The following is a 27,680-nucleotide window of genomic DNA, read 5'->3' as shown; positions in this document are numbered from 1 at the left end:
CCGTGTATGTTTAGCGCTTCTTTATTATTATAATAATTAAGATTTCCTACTCATCAAATTTTATTTCTGTTCAGGCTGAGATAATCACATTTTAAACGCTAAAAAAGTCAAATCTTTGACATTCACTACGGGTATTTTAGCAAGTGGAACAAAAACAAAACTTTAAAAAGAAATAGAGTTACTGAACTGTTTAGGATGAAATATCTATTAAATTTCTGGCACTTCAATTTGCTCACACAAGCAGTGAATATTTTCAAAACACAACACACTCCAAAACATGTGGGGGTATTATCTTCCTTCTTTATTGCCAAACCCCTCAAGGAAGGTTCCTTGATGTTGGTGAGGGGCTCTTGATTTAGTGAATTGGATCTGTACTCCAGTTCCCCGAATTAAGCCTGAATGCCTTCCACATCCCCCCCAGGCGCTGTATAATCCTCCGGGTTTAGCGCTTCCCCTTGATTATAATAATTGTGGAAAATACTGTACGTATATATATTTTCCAGAAATACAGTAGTTATATGTAAATAGATGGCCATACTGTATTTAATAAAATTTGTTATAAAAAATGGGGCAGCGCTGTATAGCCCTTGTGGCTTAGCGCTTCTTTTTGATTATAATAATAATATAAAAAATGGGAAATTCTGCGCCTGCGCAGAGGGGACTCGCCATGTTTGAATTGAGTCACCAGAAACGTTAGTGAATAATGGGAAGAATTTTCGTGCTCTAGAGGTTAAAATTGGGCTGACACTTCTCAAATAGGAGCCGAAATTGTTGGATGTGCATTCCTGCATAGCTTGAGATATCAGACGACTGGATAAGACAGCTCCAGGAACCTCAGACAAGTCTTATGTTGTAACTCTGGCCAGTGTTATTTTCATAGATAGTGAGGTTTTCTGAGTATGATACACCTTAATCTCCAGTCAAATTGGCGAGTGATATTAAGATATATTCTCCTGTTATATAAATGTGTGTATATATAAATATTAATTTTAATATACAGTCCACAAATTTATATACTTACCAGAATTCCTGGTGTACATTTCATTTGTAATTAATAGGTCTAGAGCAACTTGTGGATATGACAGTTGTAGGTATCGAAGGGGGACATTGTTTGCGACCTAGGTGTCCCAAATTCCTACTTGTCTATGTAACTTTGATAAATAATAATTATCTTTGTTATCATTTACTGTTATGTACATAATGAGTTACATTCAGATAAATGCAATTTTCCACAATAATAATTTATTGCCAACGTGCAAGCTTTATAATACACAGTATTATTAACAATAACGAAAAACACTTAAACTGTGAATCGATATACACAAAATTAAGCTTATTGCCATTTGTTATTACCATGTTTCTTAAAACTTTACATAATTTCCTAATATATGACCAAGACAAGATCTTGAGTCATACAAGGTATTTTATTTAAAAAGAAACTATCCATTGGTGGAAACAGCTCCAGAAATGCGTTTTTGTTACATTAGTACATAGTTTTCACTTGTACGTATTTTATAATAATGACACTATGCATTTTTCTTAAGGTAATCTAAAAGATAAGCTCAGATTTACTTAGACTCACTACATACGGTTTTACAGACTATTATAAACTTATAAAATGATTGCACTAAACAATTGTTACTGACATACATTGGTAACAAATTAGTATGTCGTTTTAGCATATGATAACCTCTCAAAAATCGAACGGCACAGTATGACTTATTCTCATTCGTGTCTAAGTGTTTGTTTCTTAATTATACACTATGCATGGTCTTTATATTCGGCCCATAATGACACAACAAAAAAGCAAAACTTAAAATTACAGACAAAGGAACTTTTTTGTATAACTTTAACAATGCTACAATATCGACTCCCACTTCTACATTATGCTATTACAAAAAAATCACGTCCCTATCTTTCTGTAGCTGTATTCACTAGGTAAAAATATTTCAGTTTTAATCTTAATTAATTTTTTCTCTAGTATTACTGACGTCGACATGCACAGGCTACGTCCTTAGTAAGTTTATTCAGGTATACACAAATACAGTTACATAGATTATTATATATAGCAGCATACGTGTACAAATAGTTACATAGATTATCATACATAGCAGCATATGTGTAAAGAACCTAGAATAACCCAAAAAAGTCAAGTGACTTATTTCCATTAATGTAAGTTAACAACCTTGATTTCTAGATTTGCTACTCAATCTTCATACAGTCCCACAAAATGCAACTTTACAAATGTTACATCTCTAGAAATGACACAATTAGTTAGTTTAATATCTTCATTATACACCCCATACCCATCCTGCGGGCGGTAGTCAAAAGATTACAGAGGTACATAATGGGTCCAGAGACTGGACCCCAATGATAGCTGAACTAATTACAAAGGTAATGGCACGATTATAATTACCTTAGAGATGTCGCTGCCAGAGTAACCCTTCCTTACTTACTTCATGGTGAAAGTACAATCTACGGAGCAAGCACTCCTGGACCCACAACCAGCAGCAGTCTGGTAGTGAAGGAAATGCAATGTCCCCATACAGGATACGCACAACTATGCCGACTCACCTTCTCAGAACATCACCTGAGTGACGGCAGGCACACACCCACTCAAAACTAACTCGGTAAATGGCTCAGAATGAGAAAAATTGGTCGAGCGGCTTCCCTCAACGCTCGACCTGATGGGCAATTCCCGCAGCACCAACTACTACTTCACCCGACCTTATGCCGAAATCACTCACAAAATTCATTGACAATTTCACGTGAAAAATATCGAATACTTTTCGGGAGGATTATTATCAAGTTGCTCGTCACTTGGTAATGGTCCAGGACGGGCCGAAACGTTGTCAAGATTTCCCCTCTTGAAAATATTGGTTAATAGCTAGTTGTTTTAGCTACGCTACTGAAAATTTCATTATTTGTTGAAATAACTTCCTCTTCACAGCTAAAACTAACAATCAATTCTATTTCGCCTCACTCGTGGATCAAATATGTCATTGTTTTAATTCTATAAGTATATTTAATTACAATTAATGGAAATAAGTCACTCTGTCTGACTTTTTTGGGTTATCCCAGGTTCTCTACACATATGCTGCTATGTATGATAATTCTATGTAACTGTATTGTGTATACCTGAATAAATTTACTTACTTACTTACTTACTTACATAGTTACTGGATAAATATACCATACAAAGTAACCAGTAACTAACAAACGCATAAAGAAGATGCATATGCACCACATGAGAAACGTGCTAAGGAGACGTTTCGTGCACTAGGAGCTTCAAATACCTTTTGTAATATATATTGGATAATAGTAAAATAATGGGGGTAGAGTATCGGGTGGATTTAGTAGGATGATGTAAACAAACACAGCAAGCTAGACACTATCACTGGTCGACGACGCTCCAGGGAACAGTAGTGGATTTTGTTCTCGTTATCAACCTGAAGGGTTATTATTATTGTTATTTTAGCCATACCTAAGCGCTAAACCCATAAGGCTCATGTAGCACCCGAAGGGTTAGTAACCCAGGAAAACCCAGTATAATGATGTCAGCTGGGACTGACCCCCTCAATTGAAATAAGTCGCTTTGTTTTGACTTTTATTTTTTGGGGGGTTATCCTAGGTAATCTACATATATGCTGCTATGTATGATAATTTATGTAACTGCGTTTGTGTGTACTTGCACCTGAATAAACTTACTTGCTCACTTACTAATCGTTTAATCCTCTCATCCAGGATGTGGCAAACACCCAGGCTAGATAAGATAAGATTTTGTTCGGGTTTTTAACCCCGGAGGGTTAGCCACCCAGGAAAAGCAGTGCGTTATCAAGGGACTGTCTGTCTTATTTCCACTGGGGTCCTCAATCTTGTGCCCCACCAGTCGACTAGCACCCAAGTACTTGTTTGGTGAATAGGACAACAGGTGTAAGGAAACATTTCGAATGTTTCCACCCCTGCTGGGAATCGAGCCCTGACTCAGCATTTGAAACAAGAGCTTTACCAGCCAGGCTATGGAGCCCTTGGTAAATGGGGGGGGGGGGGGTAGCAGGTGTAAGGAAACATGCCCATAGTTTCAGCAGGTATACGGAAACATTATGTCCTACAATCTGTATTGATAAAGCCACTGGATGGCGAAATGTCAGCAATAAAGATACCCATATGTTGCACATGTTTAAATTTTCATCTTGTTGCTTTGTGTGAGAGTTGTGGAGGCTGCCAACCAAACCTCATTTTGTGCATTTATCTGGAGAAGAAACCTCTAAGAAAACTAGATCCCCTCAAGGGAGGTATTCTTTGATACCTGTGAAGAGTTCTTGATCCAAGAAACTGGACCTGCTGTATCCTTCCTTGGGTCGAACTTGAATGCCTCCCCATCTCCAAGGTGCTATATAATGCCTATTATTAGCACTCCATGAGTGAATAATAATAATAATTGAATGACTTGGAGGGTGTATAAATCTGTAGTGGAGGGGAAGAGGGGTACAGGTCGTCCTAGGAAAGGATGGAAGGATGGGGATAAAAGAGGTTTTGTGTGCAAGGGGCCTGGACATGCAACAGGCATGTGTGAGCATGTTAGATAGGAGTGAATGTAAATGAATGTTTTTTCTGACCTGACGAGCTGTTGGAGTGTGAGCAGGGTAATATTTTGTGAAGGGATTCAGGGAAGCTGGTTAGCCAGACTTGAGGCCCGGAGGTGGGAAGTACAATGCATGCACTTTAAAGGAAGGGCTTGGGATATTCGCTGTTTGGAGTGACATCTAAACTGTCATATCTGGGAACCTCTGCAAAGAAAGTGATTATGTGCGAGTGATGGTGAAAGTGTTTCTTTCTTTTTTGGGTCAACACCCTACTTCAGTGGGAGATGGCAGGAGTGTTGGGAAAAAAAAAAAATAATAATTGAGCAAACTGCAAGTACTGAAAAGAGGCAAACGTAATTTTCAGTCATTTTGTATATCATCAGGACTACAGATGCCAAAGACCCTGACAGCTGAAGTAACTTAAGAAAAAAGACCTTTTTTTTGAAAGAAATAATTTGCTGAAACATTTTTATGTTCCAAAATGCGCTTGCTCTGAAGCTCTCTAGAGTGTTTAGCGCTTGGATTTGATTATGATAATAAGAGCCATTCTGAAACTTCTGTATTTTTTCAATATTCTGTATGATTCCTGTGAGTTTAGTGTTTAGTTTTAATCAACTGATTGATTGATTTCTTCAGTATTATCATCAGTACACCATTTAATTTAAATAGTTTTAAAAATATTCGTGTGCATATATACAGGGATGGTTTGGGAAGAAAATATTCAGCTTTAGAAAGAAAGTTCTTTTCCTTGAATTACATCATGTATAAAGGTATACATTTATTCTCTTCTCTAAGGCTGTAGGTCCCAGTCTGATCTGAAGATGGTGGTATAAACCTTGGTAATTGATACAAACAAGTGATTTACAAAGACACATGAACGAACACTAGGACATTAGAAAACGTTTTGGTTTTGGACTCTTGATCACTTCTAATGTTGTTTAATAAATTTGTTGTTAAACCACTAGAAGTTGTATTTCCCTATAAATGTATACCAGCATAAATTTTATCATATTGGCAAAGAGTTTAATAATAATAAGTTTTCTCAGTTTTGAACTTAATGTATAGCATAATGAAATATGTGATGTCATATTATGTTTTCTAGATTCTTCATGAACATCAATGATGGAGCACTCCTGTATCAGGAGAGAAAGGGATCTTCTGCACGACAGATGACTTACATGTACCATGAGAGCACCAGGGCATTCATCCCAGTTAATGTTGACATGAAAGGGTTAGAAACTTATTCCAGATGTAATTTAAAAACTTGTTATTCATATAAATTATATTCCTTACATTTATAATGACAGTCTATATGATCCATGTGTGTTTAGTGCTGTTTTTAATATACACTAATAATAATGTAATTACAGTGCTGCACATATGGTATTGCTGGCACTGTGTATTTGTATTATGCTTTTCTCTTCCGTCCTCCAGAAGCAATACAACAACCTTGAAAGATTGTGTTCGTGGATGGTTACAGGATGTGTTTCTTCCCCAGGGGTACCCAGAATCTGTCTCTCCTGACTATCTTCATTACCAGATGTGGGACACAGCACAGGTAATATATGAGACTGATAAAATATTTTATATGTAAAACTCTCCATTATGGTACTTGTACAGTATATTTTACATTATTATTATTTGTAAGAATACTGTATACATAAAGTATTATTCAGCTAATTTTTTCTGTCAGTTTTATTGCAGTACTTCATATTAAGATTAAGGACACTGGAGTCAGAGTACACCTGTGGATTCCATCTCACATTGGCCTTCAGATGCATAATACAACTGATGAATTGGCAAAGTCATATTCCTTCAAAGAGGGAGTAGATTACAATCTTGGGCTGTCACTTAGCAGTTTGAGAACAATAATGTTAAAAGAACTTCAACTGAACTTTGTTGACCTACAACTGAAGGTGATTGACATCATTCACTCCACCAATCATAACTGTCATGCAAAAGGAGCCACATGTCTATGGTGCATCCAACAAAATAAGCAGATTCATGGATGTTATTGCTACCCAGCTCCAGCTGGGGGTTAATAGTGTCTCTGGGAAGTTAAATCACCACTTCCAGATGAAGTAGACTGAACTAAATGTAAACTTTGCCAGATGGACAGTTGTCACACCTCGCGTCATTGTTCTGGAATGCTATAAAATTAATAAATTCAGAGGCAACTTGCTCAGAAATGTCAAAGTATTTTATCCATTGTGGCATATTACCAACCACTCTTGAAAAATACACTGGCTTTGCCCACTGTAAATAATGCATATCCACTTATTTTTTTTTTTTACAAGCATACCTTACTAAAATATAAGATATTATTTTTGTGAACTAATTCATATCTGCATAAATAACTCATTACAATTGTAACCAGGTATGAACATGTAAATAGTTCATTATCACTGTAATTTATTTAACTTTCAAATCTTTGCTGCCCAGTCCCTGGACCCATTATGTATCTGTAATCTTTTGACTAATGCCCACAGGATGGGTATTGGGTGCATAAAAAAGATGTTAAACTAAAACTAACAGTATGTAAGAAAAAGAATAGAGGCACAAAAAAAAAAAATGGGATTTTTATGACATATGATTATGCTTGTCCTTTAGTTAGACTGTTGGTCAGCCTGACTTGTTTCCTTCATCTGTGCTCTTCAAACCTGCTATTCCATTTTTTTTTTTATTATTATTATTATCACACTGGCCGATTCCCACCAAGGCAGGGTGGCCCAAAAAAGAAAAACTTTCACCATCATTCACTCCATCACTGTCTTGCCAGAAGGTTACTTTACACTACAGTTTTTAAACTGCAACATTAACACCCCTCCTTCAGAGTGCAGGCACTGTACTTCCCATCTCCAGGACTCAAGTCCGGCCTGCCGGTTTCCCTGAATCCCTTCATAAATGTTACTTTGCTCACACTCCAACAGCACGTCAAATATTAAAAACCATTTGTCTCCATTCACTCCTATCAAACACGCTCATGCATGCCTGCTGGAAGTCCAAGCCCCTCGCACACAAAACCTCCTTTACCCCCTCCCTCCAACCTTTCCTAGGCCGACCCCTACCCCGCCTTCCTTCCACTACAGACTGATACACTCTTGAAGTCATTCTGTTTCGCTCCATTCTCTCTACATGTCCGAACCACCTTAACAACCCTTCCTCAGCCCTCTGGACAACAGTTTTGGTAATCCCGCACCTCCTCCTAACTTCCAAACTACGAATTCTCTGCATTATATTCACACCACACATTGCCCTCAGACATGACATCTCCACTGCCTCCAGCCTTCTCCTCGCTGCAACATTCATCACCCACGCTTCACACCCATATAAGAGCGTTGGTAAAACTATACTCTCATACATTTCCCTCTTTGCCTCCAAGGACAAAGTTCTTTGTCTCCACAGACTCCTAAGTGCACCACTCACTCTTTTTCCCTCATCAATTCTATGATTCACCTCATCTTTCATAGACCCATCCGCTGACACGTCCACTCCCAAATATCTGAATACGTTCACCTCCTCCATACTCTCTCCCTCCAATCTGATATCCAATCTTTCATCACCTAATCTTTTTGTTATCCTCATAACCTTACTCTTTCCTGTATTCACCTTTAATTTTCTTCTTTTGCACACCCTACCAAATTCATCCACCAATCTCCGCAACTTCTCTTCAGAATCTCCCAAGAGCACAGTGTCATCAGCAAAGAGCAGCTGTGACAACTCCCACTTTGTGTGTGATTCTTTATCTTTTAACTCCACGCCTCTTGCCAAGACCCTCGCATTTACTTCTCTTACAACCCCATCTATAAATATATTAAACAACCACGGTGACATCACACATCCTTGTCTAAGGCCTACTTTTACTGGGAAAAAATTTCCCTCTTTCCTACATACTCTAACTTGAGCCTCACTATCCTCGTAAAAACTCTTCACTGCTTTCAGTAACCTACCTCCTACACCATACACTTGCAACATCTGCCACATTGCCCCCCTATCCACCCTGTCATATGCCTTTTCCAAATCCATAAATGCCACAAAGACCTCTTAAGCCTTATCTAAATACTGTTCACTTATATGTTTCACTGTAAACACCTGGTCCACACACCCCCTACCTTTCCTTTCCATTTTTTTATTTATACTATTAATTATTGTTGGTTCCCTACTTTAGTACATAAAAATATTTATTATGTACTTTTTAGCCTAAACTTAGATAAAAAATTATAGAAAGATTTGTAATTATCATTTATTTTTCTTTACTTACTTTGCTTTATATACATTTTTATGCACAGGCATACTGCAGCAGTATTGCTGGAGCATTAAGTCTTCAGGCTACCCTGACTGGTTTAGGGGTGGGGGAAGGAGCAGCCACACCCCTAGCAGCAACTCTCATATGGCTTTTGAAGGATGGGACTGGCATGGTGGCCTCTATTGCATTTGCTTACTGGAAAGGGTCAGTTGCAGAGGAGATGTTTTCATTAATCTGTTTAATGTTGTTAAGGTTTACAGTTCTGCAGTGAAAAGAGTATGTAGACAAGGCTATAAGGCACACCGTCCTGGTGTATAGGGATATAATGGTTGGATAAAGATAGATATTTAAATACAACATATAATGACATTAATTTTTAATTTTACTTCATTGTTGTTAAGTATTGTGTGTTGATTTATTAGGGGCATTTACTGTAACATCATTGAAATATATTTCAGGTCACAGTTAGATTGTAACAGCAAGCAATGGCGGCTCTTCGCTGATGTGGCCAATGACTCTGGACACCTCTTGAGGCTTCTTGGACCAGTCTTGCCAGTGCCATTCTTATTTGTGATGTGTATTTCTGCAGTGATGATGGCACTAGTAGGAGTAGCTGGTGGGGCAACGCGAGCATCCCTCACTTTACACCAGGTATGGTGTTGCAAGGGCACTTATGACACGGGCAATGCTGAGATAAAGTGTACTATTGAATTAGCTTGTAATCCTGTTATTATCTGTTGTTATTGTTTTGGTCCTCTGTTGAAAAAATGGCATTAACTTTTAATGAGGTAATTTTCCAATTTCCATGGAAAGCCATGTTAGACACAAGTCTTGCATCTAGGTACCATCCTGGCTCTTTTTTCAACTTTGATGTAATACTCTTTTTATTTTTTGTACATTTCAGATTACAGGTTAAAAGTTATCCTACACCATGTCTATGGTATACTTCCCAAAAGATACACTCTACGACCTAGGTACACCCTAACACCTAGGTACCTATTTAGTGCTAAGTGAATAGATGCAAGAAGATTTACTTATACATCTTGGCCAGCCTGGGATTGATCCTGGGTCCTTCGAGTGTTAGCGGAAGGCACAACCACTGAGTTGTCAGCCACGTAAACTTTCTTCAGTTTAAGCAGTACAGAATTATGTGCTCAATAGAGTACTGTAATTCAAATAATAAAAGCAAGTACTATACCCAGATATTACTACAGCACTCAGAATTACTTACATTGTATTCCATAACTGAATAAGATATTATTCCATTTGTTTGCTCTACTACACATATCAGTCTTATTATTAACTCTAAGAACAAATAGGTTTATGTACAATTAACCTGAATGGAACTTGGCAAATTATGTCTCAGTAAAAATAAGTATAGTTACATTACAACTGTAATGTACATTGCACCAGACTTACTATTTGGGAAGTATAGTACAGGAGGGCCCCACTTTACAGCCCTTCATTTTATGATGTTTCACTTATGCAGCACTTTTCAATTATGCCCATTCTTTATTTATTCAGACTTCCTACTCTATATCCTCGAAAAGGTTGGAGGGAGGGGGTAAAGGAGGTTTTGTGGGCGAGGGGCTTGGACTTCCAGCAAGCGTGCGTGAGCGTGTTAGATAGGAGTGAATGGAGACAAATGATATTTGGGACCTGACGATCTGTTGGAGCGTGAGCAGGGTAATATTTAGTGAAGGGATTCAGGGAAACCAGTAATTTTTTATAGCTGGACTTGAGTCCTGGAAATGGGAAGTACAGTGCCTGCACTCTAAAGGAGGGGTTTGGGATATTAGCAGTTTGGAGGGATATGTTGTGTATCTTTATAGGTATATGCTTCGAAGCTGTTGTGTTCTGAGCACCTCTGCAAAAACAGTGATTATGTGTGAGTGAGGTGAAAGTGTTGAATGATGATGAAAGTTTTTGTTTTTGGGGATTTTTTCTTTTTTGGGTCACCCTGCCTCGGTGGGAGACGGCCGACTTGTTAAAAAAAAAAAAAAAAGCTCTGTTGTTCACTTAATATATGATAGTTTAAACATGTCATCAGGATTTTATATATGCATTTAAAAAGGAAAAAAAAAAGCTATGTTTCACTTTCCAGCAATTTTTGTTTTACAGCAGTAACCTGCTGTATAAACAGGGCCTTCCTGTACTATGCTGTACATGTGATGAGCAAAGAGAAGACAGGGTAATATTGGAAGGTAGAACAGTGGTGATGGTTGTGGTCATCTGTAATCCCACCCATCATAGTGTATTTTATTTCTTATTCTCTTTCCTTAACTCGTACATCTTCCTCTAACTACTGTACCTTCAAGCTTCCTCATTAATGTGCTTTCTTCATTTTGTCCTGTCTCTCATCCTTTCTCCTTCACTTACTTACCTTTTGATTTGTCTTGTATATTTGATTGAGTGAATAAGTACTTCTAGAAGTACAGCTAGTAAATAAGTAATGATTAGTGTTTTTTTGATAGGAATCAGCTGTTGTGATAAAAAGGAAAACAGTCTTAGCTTATTATCATGGTAAAATTTATTTTTTGCCTGTTATCTTAATATCTTACAAATAAATTTTATTTTGAGCATGAATATTGTGTCATCAGGCTCGCCGAGATAACATGGCAGATGTGTCGGCAAAAGATGGCAGTCAGGAGACTTTGGTCAACCTTGCTGCTCTCTTCACTAACCTCACAATTCTTCCTTTCATCACCTCCAGTCTTTTGTGAGTATTATAAATCCCAGCGTCCAAATTCTGCAACAAATGCAACCGACAATTTTAATTTTTATTTTAAAAAAGTTAAAATGAAATTTTCCCATGACATATGGTAATTCATTATAGGAATAGTATTCCTTCTAAAATGTTAATTTCTCATCTTACCACTGTATGATAAGTTTTAGATATGCACTTGTCAGTCGCAAATAATTTTTGAACTTCACGCCATCTAGCTATTTGGGATAAATCACTTGTCCACTTTCATATACAACTGCAAAGAAAATGATAGCCAGGATAAATAGAACCTTTAAATAAGAGCTGCCAATAGGCAGGATAAATAGAGCCTTCAAAATAAGAGCTGCCAAGCCAGTGATAATACTCATAAGGCACTTGTTGTCTCTGAGACTGGATTATTGTTGTACATTAACAATTCCTTTTAATTGAGAGCAAAAATTTCCAATCTGGAGAATGTACAGAGAATTCAAGCAGCCCATATAAATTCAGCAGTGCATTTAAAGTACCAGAAATTCCTCAAATTACAGGTCTTGTAGCAGAGGCAAGAAAGATACACAGTATCATAATTTATTCATGGAAGATGTTGGAGGGATTGGCTCGAAATTATCATGCTAATTTTTTTTTTCAACAAACGGCCATATCCCACCAAGGCAGGATGATCTAAAAAGAAAAACAAAAGTTTCTCTTTTTAAATTTAATAATGTATGCTACAGGAGAAGAGGCTACTGGCCCTTTGCTCATGGCATTTTAGTCACCTCTTATGACATGCATGGCTTAAAGAGGAAGAATTCTGTTCCACTTCCCCATGGATATAAGGAAATAAACAAGAACTAGTAAGAAAATAGAAGAAATCCCAGAGGGGTGTGTGTATATATGTATACAGTGGTACCCTGAGTTTCGTACATAATTCATTCCAGAAGGCTGTTTGAGTGCCGTTACCAAATGAATTTGTTCCCATAAAGAATAATGTAAATTAGATTAGTCCATTTCAGACCCCCAAAAATACACTTAAAAAAGCACTTACAATAATACACTTACATAACTGTTCGAGTTGAGAGCTGTATGAAACTCGGGATACCATTGTATGTATATGCTCGTACATACATGTGTGGCGTGACTTAAGTGCAAGTAAAAGTAGCAAGATGTATACCTGAAATCCTGCATGTTTATGAGGCAGGTTTTCATTTTACACTCACTTTGCAGGATGGTAGTACCTCCCTGGGTGGTTGCTGTCTACCAGCTACTACCTATTATTATTATTATTATAATCAAGGGGAAAGCGCTAAACCCGGAGGATTATACAGCGCCTGAGGGGGGATGTGGAAGGCATTCAGGCTTAATTCGGGGAACTGGAGCACAGATCCAATTCCCTAAATCAAGAGCCCCTCACCAACATCAAGGAACCTTCCTTGAGGGGAGCTACTACCTAGAATACTAAAATTACTCCCTATAAAAACAAAAGGAAATGTTAGATGGTGCAAAATCCCTCACTGAAAAGCAGGGGTTCAGTAAGTATACAAAGAGTTAAGTCAGTAAGCATATAGGTTCCAATGCTTTTCAGTACCCTTCCATCCAATGTAAGAGCAATTGCCATTAGAACCCTAACTGCTTTCAAGAGAGAACTTGACAAGTTCTTAAGGAAAATTCCTGATCAGCTGGTCTGTAGTGCTTACATCAAAGTGCATGCAGTGAGCAGCGGTTACTTTACCGATCAGGTCAGCAGGAAGGCCTGGTCAGGGATTGGTACAAAGGGGTGTTCATCCTTGGAACCATCCAAGGTTAACCACAGGTTCCTAACTGGAAAATGAATGCAGATTTGATATTATATACTGAGGAGGTAAATGAGAAGGTGATAAAACCAGATAAAAACAACTGTATTCTGTATACACGTCATTCAAATTTCTAAGGTACAGTATGAATAGATATCATTTAATAGAAAATTCTGTAATTTTTTAAAGACATTTTGGAAATGAAACACTGCAACCATGTTCAGAAGTACCTAATATTACTGTCAAACTGGTAGTGAGCTTATAAAAATTCTTGATGCAGAAAAGCACTGTTTGATACATATGAGATGTGGTGTGACTTCTTGACACACTACCCACCTTGTATTCTAACACTTAGGAAAACCTAATTTGTTTTAGTTTGCATAGGGAAAGGATTACTTAATTGTTCAGAAGCTACTAATAGCATCCAGTTGTAGTACAAGTGCCATAATGAAATCTTTTGGCAGTTTTTAAAAGTACGTACAGTTTTACCCTCATTCTATTGCACAGTATAGTATTGTACTTACAATATCTTAATACTGTTTGTTCAGGTAAAATGCAAACTATTAACTATTTACAGATTGACATGGATTACTTTTCTTATGTGTGTTGTGCTGCATCTTCTGGCCAATTATCAGGCAGTACGAGCAGTCAAGATGGAGAGCCTTAATCGTCCCCGCCTTTTGTACATCCTCGACCAGTGGTTTACTACAGCTAATGTGCCAGGAATTGAAGAGACTAATCTGTCTGAATCTCTCATATTTGGAGCAGCATTTATGCCCAGTTAGTGGAAAATACATTACATATACCTGATAAGCTTTGTGTTGGATTTTTCAGATAGATGATTCCCTGAGATTGAATGAGTGGGGTTTCCATTACATATGCACCACCTGTAAGAATGATAAAAAGCTGTATTCATATTGTGTCTTCTTTGTGGCACCTCCAACATCCTCTTAGGTGTCCACTAGCTCTGAAAAACACTACCTCTCCTCTACAGCCTCCACAAGATGATGTTTGTTTTTATTATAACTCATAAGTATCTTGATCATATTATTTGAGATACTCCCTCTTCTGGAGTATTTTTCTAACCATAGACTGCTTACATTCCCTTCCTCAGATCAATCCTGATTATCTCCCATTCCCTAGGAGTCATATGACCCCTATGGGTTTAGCACCTCCCTTGAAACAATAATAATAGTAACAATGGTTTCCTTCTTGGCCCCCAAAAAATGGTTAAAGTATCTTTCATAGTCAGCACATATATCTATATCCTTTGTTGTATTTGTCTACTCCATCTTTAAATTCACTCAAGCTTTTAAAGAAACATGTTCATGTTATACAGCTGTCTTTTGTTTTTCATCATGAGACATTTACACTCATTGAAACTGCTTTGTAGAACCCTTCCACAAAGTGTTTCAGACCATTTATGAGAGAAAGAGAGTCTCAGTTTAAGAGCTATACTCTATGCAATTATCATTTAAGTGTATGTGGGTGATCTCTAGCTCTTAACCAAGCACAGATAAATGCAAGCTGCCCATCTACTTCTTGAATAATTTGTATCTATCATATTAGTTTAATATACAGTAGACCCTTAGTTAAGGGTCTACTGTATATTAGTTAAGGGTCTACTGAAAATGATTTTTAATTAAAAAAAGTCATGCAAACTGAAGAACATATGAAATTTTTTTTTATGTTCTTGGCACCTGTAAAAATGCAAAACATTTTTTTTTCAATTCTTATTTCATCAAAAATAATAACAATTTACAGTGTAGATGATGTTTTGTGTTGATCTAGAAATTTATGTTACATGAACAAATCCTAAATAAAATCTTAGTTACTAGATAAAGGCATGGGGTAAATTGGTTTTTGATGCTGGCATTTGATGCAGTAAACAGCCAATGCCTTCCAGAGAAAATGGGCATGGTGTTCCTGAGAAAACAGTCTCTGGTATAGTAAACTTACAGCCCAAATGAATCTTTACAATACAAAACAATTTTTATTGCTTTATGTGGTACAAATAATATAGTTGACATATAACAAAAGAAAGCCACTGATTATGCATTGCATTCTGGGCAAACTAATTCATTATGCTTAAATGTAATTTAAGGTCTAGACAGACTATTAAGTAGGACTTCTTATGCAGTTAACTACAATTATAAATACAGTAAGAAAGCTAATGAACAAATGTTCAATTACAATAGTACATATTACATATTATTTCAAACTGATTCAATGATCTTCAGTTCTGGGGAGTAACTGAATAAAGATGGTGAAGATACAGCAAGTTATTTAGTTACAATTGAAATAGTACCGTACAGTGGAACAAGATTTGCTACCAATTAAGTAGGGGAGTTGAAGAAAGGCTGGAAGAACAAGGACAGAATTGGATGAAACCTGGTTTCATTTTACATAGCATATTGCTGTCTCAATTACATTTGGGAAAAGAGGTGCTTTTTAATAATACATCTGAATCAATGAGGCTCCAAATACGTAACAGTGGGGTTATAGTACTTAGGCATAATTTTTTTATGAATACTGTGGACCCCTGCCTTATGAACGCATCGCGTTATATTAAATCCGCCATACGAAGCATTTGAACGCAAAAATTTTGCCTTGCCTCACGATAAAAAACTCGCCTTACATGATTCGTCTGGGATGCGTCCCACGTGTGGCCTCAGCTGCCCCGTGGGTGCCAATGTTTACAAGCCAGCCAGTGTGGTCGCATCCACGCATACATTCGGTACATTTCACCTTATCCCAGTGTTTTTTGTGCTTGTAACTGCAAAATAAGTCACCATGGGCCCCAAGAAAGCTTCTAGTGCCAACCCTGTGATAAAAAGGGTGAGAATTAGTATGGAAATTAAGAAAGATTTTGAAGGGTTTGGGGTTAACCCTGAGAAGCCTATGCCAGTTGTGGAATCCATTGTGCCTACTTCAAAGATTAAGGAAATGTGTACAAAGTGGGTTGAAGTACAAATTTTTATGGATGAAAATCACCCAAACACAGCTATTGCAAGCCGTGCTGGTGACTATTACAATGACAATGTTGTGACCCATTTTAGGCAAATCTTGAAGGAATGGGAGGTACAGACCTCTATGGACAGATTTGTTATGAGACAGAGGTCCAGCGACTCTCAAGCTGGTCCTAGTGGGATTAAAAGAAGGGCAGTAACCCCAGAAAAGGACTTGCTACCTCAAGTCCTAATGGAAGGGGGTTCCCCTTCTAAACAATAACTTCCACACTCTTCCCTCCTCCCATCCCATCAATCATCACCAGATCTTCAATAAAGGTAAGTGTCATGTATTCTATTCTTAGTAGAGTAGTAATTGTGCATGTCTTCTTCAGTTCGTGTGTATTAAAATTAATATTTCATGTGGTAATAATTTTTTTTCATACTTTGGGATGTCTTGCACGGATTAATTTGATTTCCATTATTTCTTATGGGGAAAATTAATTCAGCTAACGATAGTTTCGGCTTACAATGAGCTCTCAGGAATGAATTAATATCGTAAGGCGGGGTTCCACTGTATACAGTTATTAACGATTCTTAAATTGAATTTATTGAATTTATTGTGTAAAGGTAGAAAGCTGAAAGTGAACATAGAAAAGAGTAAGGTAATGAGGGTATCAAATGATTTAGATAAAGAAAAATTGGATATCAAATTGAGGAGGAAGTGTATGGAAGAAGTGAATGTTTTCAGATATTTGGGAGTTCAAGTGTCAGTGGATGGATTTATGAAGGATGAGGTTAATCATAGAATTGATGAAGGAAAAAAGGTGAGTGGTGCATTGATGTATATGTGGAGACAAAAATGTTATCTATGGAGGCAAAGAAGGGAATGTATGAAAGTATAGTAGTACCAACACTCTTATATGGGTGTGAAGCTTGGGTTGTAAATGCTGCAGTGAGGAGGCAGTTGGAGGCAGTGGAGATGTCCTGTCTAAGGGCAGTTTGGTGTAAATATTATGCAGAAAATTCAGAGTGTGAAAATAAGGAGAAGGTGTGGAGTTAATAAAAGTATTAGTCAAGAGGGCTGAAGAGGGGTTGTTGAGGTGGTTTGGGCATTTAGAGAGAATGGATCAAAGTAGATTGACATGGAGAACGTATAAATCTGTAGGGGAAGGAAGGCGGGGTAGGAGTCGTCCTCGAAAAGGTTGGAGGGAGGGGGTAAAGGAGGTTTTGTGGGCGAGGGGCTTGGACTTCCAGCAAGCGTGCGTGAGCATGTTAGATAGGAGTGAATGGAGACGAATGGTATTTGGGACCTGACGAGTTGTTGGAGTGTGAGCAGGGTAATATTTAGTGAAGGGATTCAGGGAAACTGGTTATTTTATATAGCCGGAATTGAGTCCTGGAAATGGGAAGTACAATGCCTGCACTTTAAAGGAGGGGTTTAGGATATTGGCAGTTTGGAGGGATATGTTGTGTATCTTTATACGTATATACTTCTAAACTGTTGTATTCTGAGCACCTCTGCAAAAACAGTGATTATGTGTGAGTGAGGTGAAAGTGTTGAATAATGATGAAAGTATTTTCTTTTTGGGTCACCCTGCCTCAGTGGGAGACGGCCGACTTGTTAAAAAAAAAAAAAAAAGGGTAATTTTCTATATTGCTTGTATCGTACTGGAAGCAACTAAAAATTTAGCCTTTTATGATGCTCTGAAAAATTGCTGGTTTAGTGCTGAATTTAATTATATTATTTTTGAAGAATTTCTAAAACAATGCAGTACATTGGATTTTCCATTACAGATTATTTTCCTTGTGGCTTCCGTGCAACACTTGGTTGCTCCTTAAACTGGGCTCTGGATACCTGCAAAAAAAATGATGTTAAAGCTGTGTATTCAGCAACAGTGGACACATTTGCTCGAGCTAATTATTTGGTGGGTTAGTGTTTTACATATTATGTTTAGTTAATGAATGATCAATAATTTAGAATTATCATCTTAATTAATATTAAATCTTCATTTTTCAACTGCCCATTGCAATTTGTTTTTATTATAGATAATCATTTTGATTTGTTCAGACTTTATGCATTCTTTTAATATAATTTCCTTTAAAACTACATTTTCCCTATTTCATTAAATATAAGGAAGCAACACCTATTAAGTGTGAAATTGCATGATGGAGGAACTTTTATTCATATATTATTGCAGTGTAGGAATGCTGGATATTTACCTAGCATTTACTGGTAGCATTCAGTTGCCTGTTTTTTAAAGAGGGAAAATTAATGGTCACTGTTACTTGCAGTAAGGCGCAATATTCAAAAACCTTGGGATATACAATAATTTATCGTAAGAGATACAGCACATGCTTTTCCATTTACCTTATTAGCTGTCTCCAACCAAAGCAAGGTAACCCAAAGAAGGAAACCCAAAGAAGGAAACCTTCTCCATTATTCATTCAATTGCTGTCTTGCCAAAATGTGCTGGTATCACAATTCTGATTATCCCAATTTCAGTATCCTCATTCCCTCCTTCAGAGTTCTCAGCACTGCCCATCCCACCTGGCTAACCAGCTTTCCTATATCCTTTCATAAAAATTACCTTACATTTCAATAGTATGGCCAATAAAAATCACTTGTCTTCATTCATTCTTATCTAACATGCTCACACAGCCTGCTGGAAGTTCAAGCACTTAATTAAATAATTATATTACTGTATATCCCCTCAACCTGAGCACATTCCCTTAACCAACCATATCTTTTCTGCAAATGAATGCTAACTTGTAAAGAAATTTTTGTATCTCTATCATCACTGCCAGACAAGCATGGCTACTGGTAAACTCTTATCTGACAATAAGATATAGATACAACAGGCACTGTACAGTATTTTTGTCTTAGATTTGTTCATTTGAATTGGAGAACCTGCATAACTTATACATTGATAATCTTTCTTTCAACACACCAGCGGTATCCCACTGAAGCAGGGTGGCCCAAAAAGAAAAACAAAAGTTTCTCCTTTTAACTTCAGTAATGTATACAGGAGAAGCAGTACTGATAATCATACTGTTTAATTTAATTATGACCATTTTTTGTTTTCAGAGCAGAAAGGTAAATTATTATTATTCACACCGGCTGATTCCCACCAAGGCAGGGTGGCCCGAAAAAGAAAAACTTTCACCATCATTCACTCCATCACTGTCTTGCCAGAAGGGTGCTTTACACTACAGTTTTTAAACTGCAACATTAACACCCCTCCTTCAGAGTGCAGGCACTGTACTTCCCATCTCCAGGACTCAAGTCCGGCCTGCCGGTTTCCCTGAATCCCTTCATAAATGTTACTTTGCTCACACTCCAACAGCACGTCAAGTATTAAAAACCATTTGTCTCCATTCACTCCTATCAAACACGCTCACGCATGCCTGCTGGAAGTCCAAGCCCCTCGCACACAAAACCTCCTTTACCCCCTCCCTCCAACCCTTCCTAGGCCGACCCCTACCCCGCCTTCCTTCCACTACAGACTGATACACTCTTGAAGTCATTCTGTTTCGCTCCATTCTCTCTACATGTCCGAACCACCTCAACAACCCTTCCTCAGCCCTCTGGACAACAGTTTTGGTAATCCCGCACCTCCTCCTAACTTCCAAACTACGAATTCTCTGCATTATATTCACACCACACATTGCCCTCAGACATGACATCTCCACTGCCTCCAGCCTTCTCCTCGCTGCAACATTCATCACCCACGCTTCACACCCATATAAGAGCGTTGGTAAAACTATACTCTCATACATTCCCCTCTTTGCCTCCAAGGACAAAGTTCTTTGTTTCCACAGACTCCTAAGTGCACCACTCACTCTTTTTCCTCATCAATTCTATGATTCACCTCATCTTTCATAGACCCATCCGCTGACACGTCCACTCCCAAATATCTGAATACGTTCACCTCCTCCATACTCTCTCCCTCCAATCTGATATTCAATCTTTCATCACCTAATCTTTTTGTTATCCTCATAACCTTACTCTTTCCTGTATTCACCTTTAATTTTTTTTCTTTTGCACACCCTACCAAATTCATCCACCAATCTCTGCAACTTCTCTTCAGAATCTCCCAAGAGCACAGTGTCATCAGCAAAGAGCAGCTGTGACAACTCCCACTTTGTGTGTGATTCTTTATCTTTTAACTCCACGCCTCTTGCCAAAACCCTCGCATTTACTTCTCTTACAACCCCATCTATAAATATATTAAACAACCACGGTGACATCACACATCCTTGTCTAAGGCCTACTTTTACTGGGAAAAAATTTCCCTCTTTCCTACATACTCTAACTTGAGCCTCACTATCCTCGTAAAAACTCTTCACTGCTTTCAGTAACCTACCTCCTACACCATACACTTGCAACATCTGCCACATTGCCCCCCTATCCACCCTGTCATACGCCTTTTCCAAATCCATAAATGCCACAAAGACCTCTTTAGCCTTATCTAAATACTGTTCACTTATATGTTTCACTGTAAACACCTGGTCCACACACCCCCTACCTTTCCTAAAGCCTCCTTGTTCATCTGCTATCCTATTCTCCGTCTTACTCTTAATTCTTTCAATTATAACTCTACCATACACTTTACCAGGTACACTCAACAGACTTATCCCCCTATAATTTTTGCACTCTCTTTTATCCCCTTTGCCTTTATACAAAGGAACTATGCATGCTCTCTGCCAATCCCTAGGTACCTTACCCTCTTCCATACATTTATTAAATAATTGCACCAACCACTCCAAAACTATATCCCCACCTGCTTTTAACATTTCTATCTTTATCCCATCAATCCCGGCTGCCTTACCCCCTTTCATTTTACCTACTGCCTCACGAACTTCCCCCACACTCACAACTGGCTCTTCCTCACTCCTACAAGATGTTATTCCTCCTTGCCCTATACACGAAATCACAGCTTCCCTATCTTCATCAACATTTAACAATTCCTCAAAATATTCCTTCCATAGGTTGAATTTAACATTACTTAGGAAGGTGGTTTATTGAAGATTGTTCTTTAGTTTTATAGTTCCAATACCGTGTTCTCTACATCTACTCAGGTAAATTAAATAATTGGGATTATGGTTTTTACCAAAGGGTCTCTTGCAAATAATTATGAATATCTAGAGATTTTTTAAAAGCCATTTTTTTTTACTTGGCACACAACCCCTGATTCTATGTCATCATTGAAGGCTCTTGACTCATATAATGACTCCAACAACATGCTCATTGGAGAAGCCAGGTATAGATACTCAAAAATTAGGGACAAAGGAATTAATGTACAATTGCTATGGATCCCATCACACATTGGATTACTCCTTCATGATAAAGTTGATATGTTAGCCAAGAAGAGTACCCAGAAGGAGAATGTAGAATATAACTTTGGTATAACTGTGTCTAGCATTAGGCATAATATTAGGAGAGAAGTAAATAATGAAAATGATTGTTATAGGAATGCAGTTAGAAGCCTGAGTAGATCTATAACCCACTATGATAACATGAACGTAGATAAGTATGTTTATGGAGCAACTTGCAATGTGAACAGACTGACTGATGTTGTAGTGGCCAGGCTTAGGCTTGGTTACAAGTACTTCTGGCAGTTTGGAAGACACACAGATGATTTTTTTTTTTTTATTATCACACCGGCCGATTCCCACCAAGGCAGGGTGGCCCGAAAAAGAAAAACTTTCACCATCATTCACTCCATCACTGTCTTGCCAGAAGGGTGCTTTACACTACAGTTTTTAAACTGCAACATTAACACCCCTCCTTCAGAGTGCAGGCACTGTACTTCCCATCTCCAGGACTCAAGTCCGGCCTGCCGGTTTCCCTGAATCCCTTCATAAATGTTACTTTGCTCACACTCCAACAGCACGTCAAGTATTAAAAACCATTTGTCTCCATTCACTCCTATCAAACACGCTCACGCATGCCTGCTGGAAGTCCAAGCCCCTCGCACACAAAACCTCCTTTACCCCCTCCCTCCAACCCTTCCTAGGCCGACCCCTACCCCGCCTTCCTTCCACTACAGACTGATACACTCTTGAAGTCATTCTGTTTCGCTCCATTCTCTCTACATGTCCGAACCACCTCAACAACCCTTCCTCAGCCCTCTGGACAACAGTTTTGGTAATCCCGCACCTCCTCCTAACTTCCAAACTACGAATTCTCTGCATTATATTCACACCACACATTGCCCTCAGACATGACATCTCCACTGCCTCCAGCCTTCTCCTCGCTGCAACATTCATCACCCACGCTTCACACCCATATAAGAGCGTTGGTAAAACTATACTCTCATACATTCCCCTCTTTGCCTCCAAGGACAAAGTTCTTTGTCTCCACAGACTCCTAAGTGCACCACTCACTCTTTTTCCCTCATCAATTCTATGATTCACCTCATCTTTCATAGACCCATCCGCTGACACGTCCACTCCCAAATATCTGAATACGTTCACCTCCTCCATACTCTCTCCCTCCAATCTGATATTCAATCTTTCATCACCTAATCTTTTTGTTATCCTCATAACCTTACTCTTTCCTGTATTCACCTTTAATTTTCTTCTTTTGCACACCCTACCAAATTCATCCACCAATCTCTGCAACTTCTCTTCAGAATCTCCCAAGAGCACAGTGTCATCGGCAAAGAGCAGCTGTGACAACTCCCACTTTGTGTGTGATTCTTTATCTTTTAACTCCACGCCTCTTGCCAAGACCCTCGCATTTACTTCTCTTACAACCCCATCTATAAATATATTAAACAACCACGGTGACATCACACATCCTTGTCTAAGGCCTACTTTTACTGGGAAAAAATTTCCCTCTTTCCTACATACTCTAACTTGAGCCTCACTATCCTCGTAAAAACTCTTCACTGCTTTCAGTAACCTACCTCCTACACCATACACTTGCAACATCTGCCACATTGCCCCCCTATCCACCCTGTCGTACGCCTTTTCCAAATCCATAAATGCCACAAAGACCTCTTTAGCCTTATCTAAATACTGTTCACTTATATGTTTCACTGTAAACACCTGGTCCACACACCCCCTACCTTTCCTAAAGCCTCCTTGTTCATCTGCTATCCTATTCTCCGTCTTACTCTTAATTCTTTCAATTATAACTCTACCATACACTTTACCAGGTACACTCAACAGACTTATCCCCCTATAATTTTTGCACTCTCTTTTATCCCCTTTGCCTTTATACAAAGGAACTATGCATGCTCTCTGCCAATCCCTAGGTACCTTACCCTCTTCCATACATTTATTAAATAATTGCACCAAACTAAATGTAAATTATGTGATCAGGCATATGGTCACTCTCTTGAACACTATGTGCTTAATTGTCCACTCATTGAGGAATACAGAGACAGACAGTATAATAACCTATGTGACATGTCAAGATATCTTATTAATGAAAATAAGATACCAGATATACTAAGCAAATTTCCTAAATTTGCTTGTAACAGATAAGTGAACTATAGATATGTAGATATAAATCCATATGTATTCCTGTTAACCCTTTGGGGCCTAGTTCCTAGGCCTTTTGTGTATCCATATGCTCTCGCGCTACCGTCCACAGGATGGATATGGGGTGCACAATAAACTAGCCACTTCGGTGGCAAAATCTAAAATCTAAAAATCTTGTATTTGAAAACCAAACCTTGATGTTTGTTGACAAAGTGCTCTCTGGATTTCTTAGTTTCCAAATCTTTCTTTCTTCCTGGACATTCTTTCTCTTGAAAGTACTAAGAAGGTTAGAGTACTATAAGGAAGTATGGCCTCTAAAACACAGTACAGTGGACCCCCGGTTAACGATATTTTTTCACTCCAGAAGTATGTTCAGGTGCCAGTACTGACCGAATTTGTTCCCATAAGAAATATTGTGAAGTAGATTAGTCCATTTCAGACCCCCAAACATACACGTACAAACGCACTTACATAAATACACTTACATAATTGGTCGCATTCGGAGGTAATCGTTATGCGGGGGTCCACTGTATATTAGACAGCAATTAGTGGTACACATTTACACTTCCTAGATATGCTGGGGTCTTTTGAATTATTTTCTCTTGCAAATTTACAGGGAGCACTATAGTTTTTTTTTGTTTAGGAATACAAGGTAGTTTAGCAAACATTTTGAGACTTCCCAATTTGCTGTTATACCTGGGAGAGAGAGATATTTCATATGATACTATGATTCATTTTCATTATACTAAAATTTGATATACTTATTTTGATAATGCAGTTATGTGGAAACTTGAAAGACAAGAGGCTTCACATAATTTACCGACCAGAGATCACAACACAAGAAGAACTTGAAGCTGTTTTCTCAGCATATTTATGTGTCATTAATTACATCCACGTCTCGGAGGTACTTGGTAATAGATGTTTGGTATGGAAATAATGAGGATTTTGTTGTAGCTATTAAATGTTTATTTGTCTGTGCTTGATAAAATGAAATTCAGCCAAATTTATATTACAATATGTAAATTGTACATGCTCTTCTGTAAGAAAGTTAAATTATTTCAGGGTGGCATATTGTCTGCTGAGTATGTTGCTGATGGATTATCATCCAAAATGCCAGACACGGAGTTTATCACAAAAGTTGCACACCATTCACAAAAAATTTTCTCGGCTTTCTTGAACAGTCTTCAAGCAAAAGGTATGTTTAATCCTACATTTACTGTAATAATTAGTAATTAATAACTTACAGTATTTCAGAGGTATTCTGTGATGTGTATTTCACCTCCCTTTGGGATTGTAGTGAGATTACATAAGTAGTTACATGTACAATGAAGTATCAAATAATACTTCTAATTATTGAAGCACAGTATTCTATGGTACTGCTTTGCTTCCTTTTAGGATTGTAATTAGATTACCATATAATATAGGAGACTTTATATATTTGTATATGCTCTACATACAAATGCAGAGCTTTGAATTAATGGGACCATTTCATTATTTTTTCCAGGTTGGCTTGTAAACAAACTACTCTTGGCAGCAGATGAGTGGCGGTTATTGTAAGTTAAGCCAGCATCTATCCTGTGAATCAATTTCATTTGATACATTAGTAGAAAGAATATTGTTTATCTGTTTGAGTAAGCTGTCTATTGATCATTAGGGTAATCACTTCAGCATTAACTAATTGGGCTTTTGGTTGTAAATTGGTACAATATTTGCATCCTGGGAAGTAGTAATTGTAACTTTAGCTACTTGTTGGCCTTTGTTGCACTGGTTTTACCTTATTCCAAAACAGAAAGAAACTAAGATGCCCCTGAATAGTCTAAACTGACATATTACTATTGATATTTTTGAGCTCATTCCTTGTGTCTTATTTCAAAATCCTTGCATGAACATGTGCAAGCATTTTTATTTACATTCCAATAATTTTTTTTATCACGCTGGTCATCTCCCACTGAGGTATGGTGACTGAAAAATAGAAACACCTTCACTATCACTCACTCTGTCGCTGTCTTGCCAAAAGCATGTAGATACTACATTTCAGATGCCCTTCAAAGCTGTAAATATCCTTACCCCTCCTTTAGAGTGCAGGCACTGTGCTTCCCACCTCCAGGACTCAAGTCTGGTTAACTGGTTTCCTCTGAATCCTCCCTCACAAAATGTTACCTTGCTCACACTCCAGTAGCTAGTCAGGTCCCAAAAACCATTTGCCTCCACTCACTCTTGTTTTTAACTTGATAAAAGTTATAAATTACAGAATGGAAGATGGTAAGACATAAACCAATCAACACAAAGTTCTGTAGACTGATAAGATCATGGAAGAAGGTGAAAAGATCAAGACTTAAGGTACCATAATACGGTATAACTGTTGGGTAGGTACTGGTAAGTTTAGGTGCATTCAGTTGTCACAAGGGTAAACAGTCAGAGACAATGGGCAGCCTGTCCTAGCACCATGTGTGAAAAAATGCTAATTTTATAATGCCCTGGGTTCATCAGGATGGAGCTTCAGACATGTAGTGCCTTTTTTTTTTTTAATTTTTTTATTTGTGGCTAGATATAAACTTTCGTAGTTTTTGTAACCTCCTGTAACCCAAAATAAAATTCAGTAGTATATAGATAGACTGACAGTGAGGTACTGTATTCAAGAAGAAAATGTTATATCAGAGGTAGTAATGACTGAAATAAGAATGGGTATGAGAAACATCATCTACAAAGCTAGTGTTCATATTTAATATTAAGATGTCACCAGTCAGTGACTAAGAGAAACTGTGGTAGCCATTTCCTTTACATACATTGATTTAAGAGTCATAAGGGGTATTCAAATACAGTATCAGAAAGGGATATTTACATAAGAACATAAGAAAGGAGGAACACTGCAGCAGGCCTGTTGGCCTGTACTAGGCAGGTCCTTTACAATTCATCCCACTAACAAAACATTTGCCCAACCCAATTTTCAATGCTACCCAAGAAATAAGCTCTTATGTGCAAGTCCCACTCAAATCCAACCCTTCCCACTCATGTACTTTTTTTTTTATTTATTATCACACCGGCCGATTCCCACCAAGGCAGGGTGGCCCGAAAAAGAAAAACTTTCACCATCATTCACTCCATCACTGTCTTGCCAGAAGGGTGCTTTACACTACAGTTTTTAAACTGCAACATTAACACCCCTCCTTCAGAGTGCAAGCACTGTACTTCCCATCTCCAGGACTCAAGTCCGGCCTGCCGGTTTCCCTGAATCCCTTCATAAATGTTACTTTGCTCACACTCCAACAGCACGTCAAGTATTAAAAACCATTTGTCTCCATTCACTCCTATCAAACACGCTCACGCATGCCTGCTGGAAGTCCAAGCCCCTCGCACACAAAACCTCCTTTACCCCCTCCCTCCAACCCTTCCTAGGCCGACCCCTACCCCGCCTTCCTTCCACTACAGACTGATACACTCTTGAAGTCATTCTGTTTCGCTCCATTCTCTCTACATGTCCGAACCACCTCAACAACCCTTCCTCAAAGTCCCAGCCTCAATAACCCAACTAGGTAGACTGTTCCACTCATCAACCACCCTATTTCCAAACCAATACTTTCCAATGTCCTTTCTAAATCTAAACTTATCTAATTTAAATCCATTACTGCGGATTCTCTCTTGGAGAGATATCCTCAAGACCTTATTAATATCCCCTTTATTAACACCTGTCTTCCACTTATACACCTCGATCAGGTCTCCCCTCATTCTTCGTCTAACAAGTGAATGTAACTTAAGAGTCTTCAATCTTTCTTCATAAGGAAGATTTCTAATGCTATGTATTAATTTAGTCATCCTACGCTGAATGTTTTCTAACGAATTTATGTCCATTCTGTAATATGGAGACCAGAACTGAGCTGCATAATCTAGGTGAGGCCTTACTAATGATGTATA

At 38.1% G+C, this 27,680-nt stretch overlaps 2 protein-coding genes and 2 long non-coding RNA genes across 10 annotated transcripts in view; 1 reads left to right on the top strand and 3 right to left on the bottom strand.

Annotated features, from left to right (window-relative positions):
• The window catches only part of raw, a 318,621-nt gene extending 315,917 nt beyond the window's left edge, over positions 1–2,704 (bottom strand). For 2 of the 3 annotated variants that reach the window (XM_070085138.1, XM_070085165.1), the window contains exon 1: positions 2,575–2,704. The gene's annotated coding sequence lies outside the window, so the exon portion shown is untranslated. The remainder of the gene's footprint in view (positions 1–2,574) is intronic. The other variant, XM_070085143.1, reaches the window with a different exon arrangement.
• A 628-nt stretch (positions 2,705–3,332) lies between these two features.
• On the top strand, positions 3,333–27,089 carry LOC128685831 (RUS family member 1). 4 transcript variants are annotated; one of them, XM_070085186.1, is made up of 12 exons: positions 3,333–3,456; positions 5,689–5,817; positions 6,021–6,144; positions 8,876–9,036; positions 9,291–9,483; positions 11,433–11,551; positions 13,904–14,106; positions 18,072–18,202; positions 24,547–24,672; positions 24,831–24,963; positions 25,273–25,321; positions 26,020–27,089. In XM_070085186.1, the coding sequence occupies exons 2-12, from the start codon at positions 5,696–5,698 to the stop codon at positions 26,039–26,041; spliced, it is 1,383 nt and encodes a 460-aa protein (XP_069941287.1). In that variant the 5' UTR covers positions 3,333–3,456; positions 5,689–5,695; the 3' UTR covers positions 26,042–27,089. The 4 variants fall into 4 exon arrangements, with proteins under 4 accessions (XP_069941287.1, XP_069941300.1, XP_069941295.1 ...); XM_070085194.1 differs by having other exon boundaries at positions 3,381–3,524; XM_070085199.1 differs by having other exon boundaries at positions 25,273–27,089.
• The window catches only part of LOC128689266 (uncharacterized), a 158,732-nt gene continuing 142,501 nt past the window's right edge, over positions 11,450–27,680 (bottom strand). Inside the window, exons 3-4 of one of the 2 annotated variants that reach the window (XR_011392044.1) lie at positions 11,708–11,813; positions 11,451–11,581 (exon numbers count right to left, since the gene is read on the bottom strand). This is a non-coding gene — a long non-coding RNA (uncharacterized lncRNA). Of the gene's footprint in view, positions 11,582–11,707; positions 11,814–27,680 lie in introns of both variants that reach the window. The other variant, XR_011392046.1, reaches the window with a different exon arrangement.
• The window catches only part of LOC138852729 (uncharacterized), a 28,182-nt gene continuing 12,411 nt past the window's right edge, over positions 11,910–27,680 (bottom strand). Inside the window, exons 2-3 of the long non-coding RNA XR_011392047.1 lie at positions 14,133–14,213; positions 11,910–13,354 (exon numbers count right to left, since the gene is read on the bottom strand). This is a non-coding gene — a long non-coding RNA (uncharacterized lncRNA). The remainder of the gene's footprint in view (positions 13,355–14,132; positions 14,214–27,680) is intronic.

The sequence above is a fragment of the Cherax quadricarinatus genome, chromosome 1, assembly GCF_038502225.1.
Source record: "Cherax quadricarinatus isolate ZL_2023a chromosome 1, ASM3850222v1, whole genome shotgun sequence".
In the NCBI taxonomy this organism is placed as follows: domain Eukaryota; kingdom Metazoa; phylum Arthropoda; class Malacostraca; order Decapoda; family Parastacidae; genus Cherax; species Cherax quadricarinatus.
This window is presented reverse-complemented; position numbering and strand designations above follow the sequence as displayed.